This window comes from Magnolia sinica, chromosome 4, assembly GCF_029962835.1.
Source record: "Magnolia sinica isolate HGM2019 chromosome 4, MsV1, whole genome shotgun sequence".
In the NCBI taxonomy this organism is placed as follows: Eukaryota; Viridiplantae; Streptophyta; class Magnoliopsida; order Magnoliales; family Magnoliaceae; genus Magnolia; species Magnolia sinica.
In genome coordinates, this window is record NC_080576.1 from 10,878,599 (window position 1) to 10,887,659 (window position 9,061).

Genomic DNA, 9,061 nt, shown 5'->3' on the forward strand with positions numbered 1-9,061 from the left:
GTTCAGACATGTAGTTTCTGTAATGTGCTCCATTTGGATATAATTTTAGTCAATCCAAAGAATGATCCCATGAACATGATGGATAGAATCATGTTGAAACACTATACATATGGTGGATATAAGATCGACCATCACCATTGGTAGTGGGGAGTAGCAACTGTTCGGACGTTGAATCTGTAGAGATCGCTAAAGTTATGTGGGCCCCATCATGATGTATGTTTTGTAGCTACGTCGTCCATCCATTTGGAAATATAATTTTAGATAAAGATCCAAAGAATGAGTCAAATCCAAAGCTTAGTGAACCTCACCACAGAGAAAACGGTGGGGAGAGTGACACCCACCATTAAAAACTTTAATAAGCCACAAAAGTTTTTGATCATGATATTTGTTTTTTCCCTTCTTTCATGTCTGTGTTAACTTGTGAACAGGTTGGATTTCAAATAAAAATCACGGTAAGCTTTAGGAAAGTTTCAATGGTAGGCATCAATCTCGCCACTATTTTTTGTGGTGGGGTCAACTACATATTTTGGATCTGCCTCATTCTTTAACTCATGCTTTAAAATTAAATTTCCAAATAGATGGATGGTGTAGATAAAACACATACATCATAGTGGGCCCATGAAACTTGATGACATCGCTTAACGAATCTTGCTAATCAACCCGTCAGTAGCTAATCCGTGTCCAAGTAGGATGCGGATTGGTTGGTGTACCTCACACCAGTTATATAGTTGCTGTATTAACGTCGGCAAGTTCTGTGGATCCCATCATGAGGTATGTGTTATATCCAAACCATCCATCCATTTGGCGAGCTCGTTTTAAAGTTTGAGACGAAAAATAAGCTGCAAAAAGTTGCGGGGGATCGAACGTCGACCATTGAAACCCTTTTTGGGGTCACAGAAGTTTTCGATCAATATGATTTTATTTTTTTCCTCTTCATATAGGTATTTGTGAACTTATGAACATATTGGATATAAAATAAACTTAAATAGGCCACGGAAGTTTTGGATCAATATGTTTTCACTTCATCCAATTGGTAATGACCTTATAAACAGATGAGATAGCATATAAATATAAGTTGGGCCTTATTTGAAGGTTTTGTTGCTATTGGTGTTCAATCCTATACAACATATAGTGACAATCTTCCCACTAAAAGGAATTGAGAGCCTTAGGATGATATTTTAGTTTTTTATTTAGTATTTTAATTTATTTGAATTAAATATAATGATTTTATTTTCATTTAATAAAAAATATTTTCTTTATAATGTAAAACATTTCCATTATAATGTAAAACATTTCCATACGAGAGATAGGGGCAAATGTGTCAAGTTAACATATTTCAGATATCCAATATGTTTGTTAACCAATAGTTTGTTTCAGGTTCAGTAAATTTTTAGACTTCAATTATAATTTTCAAACAAGTTTTTTATTTTACTTTAAATTTCAGATTCAATATTTAAACTTTAGATTTAACAACCAGGGCCTTAATATAGAATCTTGTTATCTATGTCATATACACTGGATCTCCAAGCAATACTTTTGTAAATTTTTACTTTCATTCTAATTAATATAATACTCTCATATTATCCTAATCGGGTAAAAAAGGTATAATGAACCCATTAGAAAAATATATCATTTTCGTCGTAAATCATCTTCTTCGTAAATCATCTAATTTCTTTGTTTTTTTTAACACACACACATCCCCACACACTCACGCCGTTGTGGAATTACTCCCGAGAGTCTGCCACCGGAGCAAGAGTAAATCATCTAATTTCATTTACAAATGATTGGTTGATTAGGCGGTCCAATTACTTAAAAGATGGTACATGTGTGCTCACCGTCTCTTTATTTATTTGGGTGATTACAGGCATTCGGTTAAAATTGAGCATCTGGTACTATACCCACTAGGTACAGAAGCGTTTTCGAATGGACATCGATTGAGTCGTTAGGATCATCCAATCAAAACAAATTTACGTTGCCGTGGCCAGTCCATAGTTAAGCATTGAAGTGGGGGTGGTCCATCTAAGCAGGGCCCACATATACTAACAAGAAGGGCTCCAGATTATCGTATATATTATTCCTGGTGAGTAAGGGCAGATCCCACCTACAAATGAATGGACGGTCTGGATCATCTGGTGGTAGGGCAGAAGTAGATCTGAGAATTACTTCTCGTCACAGCAGCCCTTGGATTTCCGATAGGAAAAGCTCAAACCCCTGAAATGACGGTGGTGGGGTCGGCATTCCCTTCCCTCCTCAACCGCTTCCCTGCAGCTGCCTTGCTCGCCATCGCTGGAAGAAGCACCAAAGCTATCATGGTCAGCAGCGGCACCGGAGCGGCGTATACAACCCTCCTCGAGCGAGTCACGTGCGAACGAGAGATCAAGCGCAGCAAATTCATAGCCATTGCAGCTCCCATCTCCACCGAGCAATCCGCCCATTCCTTTCTCTCCGAGGTGGGCCCATCATCATCACCTTCATCATCATCATCATGGTCTTCATCAAGATCATCATTATCATCATATTCTCTCTTCATGTTAGGTCCGAGATCCCCGTGCCACGCACAACTGCTGGGCCTACAAGGTAAGAGCCATATGATTTCTTTGATTGATCAGGTCTGTCTGTAATCTCTCTCATGGATTCTGTAACTGCAATCGATTTCCTTTATCTCCTTCTAGATTGGAGATCAGTACCGTTGTAACGATGACGGAGAACCATCAGGTACAGCTGGCAAACCCATATACTCTGCGATTGATTCATCGGGCATCGATCGGGTCATGGTCGTCGTCATCAGGTGATTTTTATCTTTTCATTGTTAGGTTTCTTGCATTCTTGCAATAGTTTCCAAATATTTGAAATCTTCTTCGTTAGGTGAGTCTCAGGTCTTTTGATGTTTCTCTCACTCTACTGTGATTTGGCCTGTCGGTTTTAGGTACTTTGGAGGTATAAAATTGGGGACTGGAGGGTTAGTCAGGGCCTATGGAGGAGTCGCTTCAGAATGCCTTAGAGATGCCGCGACTTGCCTTGTGAAATCTAAAGTAATAAATTGCAATTTTTCTGCTTGTAATTCGTTTCTTTAAATCTTTTATTTATTTATTTATTTTTAATTTCAGTTCACCCAAATTCTGTTTGTTGTAATTCTAAAGAAGCTAATGTCAGGTTTTTGATTGAATGGTGTTGTTTATTCATAAATATGGCCTTTCTCAGCTGTGGATTTACTTTTCTTATTTGGCTGTTTCAGGTTCCAATTGGTCTGGAGGTTCCCTTTGATCTATTGGGAAGTGTGTACCATCAGGTGCGTTTGATTAGAGACATGCTGCTGTTCATATTATCTGAATTAAGGTTGTGTTTGGATGTGGTATTTAAATAATTGGTTTGAAATGACTTGTTTAGTTAAGCAGAAACCATTGAGTTGTACACAACTTGCCCAGGTCACATTTGGATGCATAAGTGGATTGAATTGCAAACGCTCATTTCAATCAAAAGGATGTGAGAAAATAGCATTTACAATGAGGAATTAGCCTTAAAATTTTGCGACATCTTCGTTAGTCCAGCTTGAAAGAAACATAATTGAATTTTGGAATCCACTACCTCAATACCGAGGAAGAAAATCACAGATGGATTTTTTACAAGTACCTAGAGGGGAAAAGCCAATCATACAAGGAAACTTGGTGGTGGAATGATGATGTGTGGAAAGCTAGTCACGAGAAACATTCATGTTTCACATCCAAAAGGACATGGATAGAACTAGTAAAAAAAGACTTAATGACCTATGGTCTAACAGAAGGTATGGCCCTTGATAGAGTGGAATGGGGGAATAGGATTCATGTAGCCGACCCCAATTAATTGGGATAAGGCTTAGATAATGATGATGATGATTATTAAACTTGTAATTGAATTCAATCTGATTGTGCATCGAAATTTCGCCTGGTATTTATAATGAGAAGGTACTTAAATTGTAGTTAGATTCCTTTCATGTCCGTCTTAAAGGTAACGCAGTTGAAATTTGGAGCGTAGTTGCTCATTGTGAATGCTGAGAAAAGTAACTATGATCCGGTCATTTCCACTTCAAAGTAGCTATTGTGATTTACTTCATTAGTGTATCCACATGTGGTCTAGTTCATCACAAGGTGGAGACTGGAGATGTTTCATTTGGTTTGACAGTGTGATTCTATCTCACTGGGTAGGTTGTTATATCGGACCTTGCCTTGAAGCTTGCAGCTGTGCACCTACATTTTTCTGTCTTATTTTTTGGATCTTCACTTTACTCTCACTTATCAATAACAGTGCACTCTCTACTATCTCTTTCTACACACTAGCACTTGCTACACTGCATGATACCCGTTTTTTTTTTTTCCCCCCACAATACTCCAATTCATCCTAATACATTGACTATAGTTCATCATCGTTGTCTTAGACTCTTCTCCCAGCCATTCGGGATCTGCTTTTTTAAAATGGAAGACCGGTGAGTGTTTTATGATTGGTTGTGCCTGAGACATCAGCATCCTCTTTTACCCCGGGCTCTGAGGCTGCCATGGCAAAGTCTCACACTAAAACCGCTTGGATGATAACATAGTCCTGCCCTGTACTAACCCCTAAGCCCCAACCCACTTATCACATGCACACCTCAAAATAAGGTCATGGAAGCGCAATTGTCAGGCATACTTGATAGTGGGAAAAGAAGGAAAAGTGATAATTTCCATCAGCACAATTGAACATGGATTCCATTTTTATCAGTGTTGTTCGGATAGCAAGTAGAAATTTCATATTTATGAGACAATGTTCACTTCCTTACTTGATGGACTTCCCAGCCATCAAGATAGGAAGTGATGGAGGGAGTGAATTTTATGTGGAGGTCACGGGGCCAAAATTGGGATTAGGTTTGATCCCGATTTTGCAGGATACCATATCCAAACTGTCTCTTTACGGATACCATTCCAACTTGTTTTGGCTCTTCAAATTTTTATTTTTATTTTTTTCACAGAATTATGGAACTGATACTTCCTTATTGCTTCCATTAGTTATCAGTACTAGAGTACCTTTTCCTGCTCCAGTGCAAAAGTGAAGGTTGCGTTGTGATGAATAAGACCTCTCCGTTTGAATCCCTTCGTATAACCACAATTTATTTATTTTTTCCTTCACAAGGACAATTTCTTTTTCAATAGAACTTCTTATACCTTTTTCTATTGGATGAATGAAAGCTTTTCTGGTGGAAAAGGTGTGATATGGTAAATGGTTTTAATTGGGGCATCCAATCCAAAATCATGATAGAGTTACAATTGTTTCTATACTTCTCCAATTTGTCTTATTTGTAATTGGTGTAAAAATGAATGTGGGATATCTAGCCCACCAAAGCCATCAAGAGAATTCATTAAATTTACTGAAATTGTGGGAAGAAACACCATTGGGGCTGCACTTATCTAGGGTTTAGGGGGTTGCTGTTAATTGGAATCATAGTATCGTATTATTGACCTGCTGATAAATATTCACTTCCAGAGTCAGTGATGGCATCTCTGGTGTTACCCTACTGGTATTCACTTCAAAATCGTGTTCAATACACCTTTAGACGTAGGGACTGCAAAGGTCTAGGTCTACCAAGAGGCTTCAGCTTGTACTACTTGCATTCCAGGTACCAGTCTGATGATTCAGTCACAGGAGACACCTTGGAGCAAGGGTGATATTTCAGTCTCTGTTTTCTCCCCATGGAATTATGTGAAAAGAAGTGGGACTTCTGCAAACAATGTTTTTATAATGTGGCTTGTCCATTGTAGCCAAAATCGTCCAGCATGCTTAGCAAGACTTGTTCAGTAGGGCAGCATTTCATTTTGCCTGCCTGTCTTCTGTTTTGTCTCATAAGTTTTTTTTTCCACAGATTTATGACTTATGATCTCCAGATTGACATTTTTAAAAATCTTCTTGTATTGTAGCTGTTGTGTCTGACTAGTCTTCAAGTCTTTTCTCTTTATGCAGTTTGATTTTAAACCTCATAATAATTTTGGTACCGGACTTGTTGGTGAATTGTAGAATTCAAATTTAGACCATGTAGACCTTCAGAGGGTTCCGTATTTAGTGTCCAATTCGCTTCAAGTGTGCAGTTTTAGCTGTTGCACCTGAGTTAGATCTGTATCTCTCTGGTGAATTCCAGTAATTTATGCATTAGCTTTATGATAAAATTACTGAAACCACCCCATTTCTGAACAAAGCAGGATTAGTTCAAAAAATTCATTGAGCTACCACATCTTATCTTTCCCAAATACAATTATGGATAGACATATGGGGAGCATAATACGACTCCTTATTTCACAGAATCCAGCACACATGCATCTGTGCATCCCATTTGTAACATGCTATTTATGTTTATTTTTATGAAATTTATATGAAAAATACCTATCCAAGATAGCAATTTTAGCTTCTATCAAAATAGATTATATGCCTTAATTGGAGATAAAATGATGGAGAAGTGATTGACTTGGTTCAACATGAGATACAAGACATGGTCCATGAGGAACTTTAATAGGGTTGGAAGAAGAACAGGGGAAGGCCTAAAAGAACTTGGATTGAAGTGGTGAGAAGGATATGAAAGCTTGTTCACTTACCAAGGATAAGGTCTTTAGATTGGAAGTATGTGCAAAATAGGATTAATAAAGCTGATGCCAAATAGTCGGGACAAGCCTATGATGACGGCGGTGATGATCGACTAGAACATTAGCATTTATAAAGTGATCAGGAGAATTCTCATTACAAAGGCTAGGGTCCTAGGAATGAATTGGTGAAACAGGTTTCATAAAGTTGACCCAAACATGAGGATGATATTTAATCTTTTGAATGGTTTGATGATTAATATTTACTATCTTTATTTTAGAATTTCTTTATGCCATTCCATTATTATTATTATTGTTGTTGTTGTTATTGTTATTGTTGTTGTTGTTATTGTTATTATTATTATTATTATTATTATTATTATCATTTCTTGAAGACAAGTATGGTAACAGTTGCAATGAAAAAAGAACCTAGCACAACGTGATGATGATTAAAAAAGAACTACATGCCTCTGTAACTTGGATGCAGATACATGTCCCAGATCCTGATTCAGCTTGGTTTTAAATGTTAGACAAAACCAAGTCGGCTCAGTTTCTTTTTTGAATGAGCGACGTCAGTATCATCTTGAATTGTATTGCATTGGTTACTTTCTGCCCATTTCAGGCTTTGACCCATCTGAGACCGACTGAATTTCGGTCTAAAATGGTTTGCAATTTGAAACCAGGTTTCAAAAACCATGTCTTAGAGTTGGAAATGGTCATGAAGGTCAGAAAATGGGGGACCTTGGAGAACTCAAGTGCCCTCATGGGCATATTTTGATATCCAAAAGGTCTAATTGGTATAGAAATGGTGTGCACAACCAGTAATACATTATAACTATATAAATACTGCTAAATACTAGAATAAATGATAAGGTTTATTAAAATAGACTTGTCAATGTGTGTCTAGCATGTCTCTACAAGCATATGGTTATTCTCCATCTCTGCCAAAACCATACCCGCCCTTGTAATACTCAATGTTTCAAATAGCGCCCGTAGCATAGCGGTAGCGTACACTACGTAGCGTAGCGTGGCCGTAGCACTACGTAGCGTCCCAAATAACATAAATCCCTTGTAGCGTACGCTACGGGGGTCGTAGCGTATGCTACAGCTATGTAGCGCGTAGTGTCCGTAGCGTAAGCTACAATGTATTTTTTTACTGTTTTATTTATTATTATTATTATTTTTTTCACATCTTCTTTGTTTCTAATGTTGAGGAATGTAACACTTGTATTGTATTTGATACTTTTAACCTATAGGATTTTTATTTCTTTTCATAATTGTGATTTGTGCTTTCAGTTAGACATTATTAATTAAAGTGGTTTGGTTAGAAAGTTGTTGATGTGATAATTATTTAATTTGGCTTATATATGTGGATCGGCTTTTGATAAATGATAACTAACAACTTTTTTGAACATGCTTATAATTTATAAAATGAATCATCTTTTAGGCATTTTTATATTTTTTTTTCCTTTTTTTTCACTATTTATTATATTTGTCCTATTTTTAAATTAAAAAATAGAAGTATTGTGTAGCTTACGCATCACGCTACGTATTTACACTACACGCTATAGAGGGCTGAGCGCTACGCATCATGCTACCGCTATTTAAAACATTGGTAATACCCATGTTGCCTGATATCCGATCCCTCTCATATCCAATGGACGTGTCCCAAGGGGCTGGTGGAATGGATTACTATTTCTTCCTTCCTCCAGGTGATTCTGTGTGAATACAGGGATTGCACTCCGGAGGATACCATCTTCCCATCCTTTTCATCCTGAATCAGGATCTGGAACATTTCGAGACCCACCAGAAACCTAAATCATGCCGATCTAGGTGGAATAGCACCCTTTCCTCCCCACCTTTCTGGGGGCACCCATTTTATGTACTTTTTATGAGCAATTTCTATCTAGGCATATTGTCTTTTTCCCATATTTATCAACCTGCAACTGGATAGCTCAAACATCAAATTTCTTACTTAAAAAATCCCAACTAAAATTCTCATTTTGTTGGTAGAAAACCCATTTCACTGCAGAATGCTGTGCACCAGCAGGCAATGTGTTTCATATTTGATGAAAAGTATGCTTGCTTTCCATGCTCATGGCCCTCAACCGCTTGGTGATTAACAGCTACAATCTTTCCAAGTCGAGGACATCAAGCAGGATTACGATACGGGTAAAGATGGCATCACAATGGTCACTTTTAAAGTCGATTATGATAGGGTGGAGGGCTTGGAGACCACAATCAAAGCTGCTTGCAGTAGAAAAATTGCATTTTACAAGAACTAGTGCGGAATTTGTGGCAGACAGCATCCAATGGGATCCACATATAGGCAAATGAAGGTCAGTATATCTCAAAGGGTATTGTTCGGAACAGTCACCTGCAGCATGTCCCATGTTTCTATTTAATTGCTTGTGTTGCTATACATGTATACAGTCAGTGCGGAAATGAAAAGCTCTTTTATTATAAAGCATAGGACTATTTGAGCA

At 37.6% G+C, this 9,061-nt stretch overlaps 1 protein-coding gene across 1 annotated transcript; it reads left to right on the forward strand.

The window, feature by feature from the left end:
• Positions 1 to 2,122: 2,122 nt before the first annotated feature.
• LOC131242423 (uncharacterized) lies at positions 2,123 to 9,061 on the forward strand. Its single transcript, XM_058241034.1, has 6 exons — positions 2,123 to 2,450; positions 2,536 to 2,577; positions 2,673 to 2,788; positions 2,927 to 3,032; positions 3,236 to 3,289; positions 8,702 to 9,061. The coding sequence occupies exons 1-6, from the start codon at positions 2,217 to 2,219 to the stop codon at positions 8,858 to 8,860; spliced, it is 711 nt and encodes a 236-aa protein (XP_058097017.1). The 5' UTR covers positions 2,123 to 2,216; the 3' UTR covers positions 8,861 to 9,061.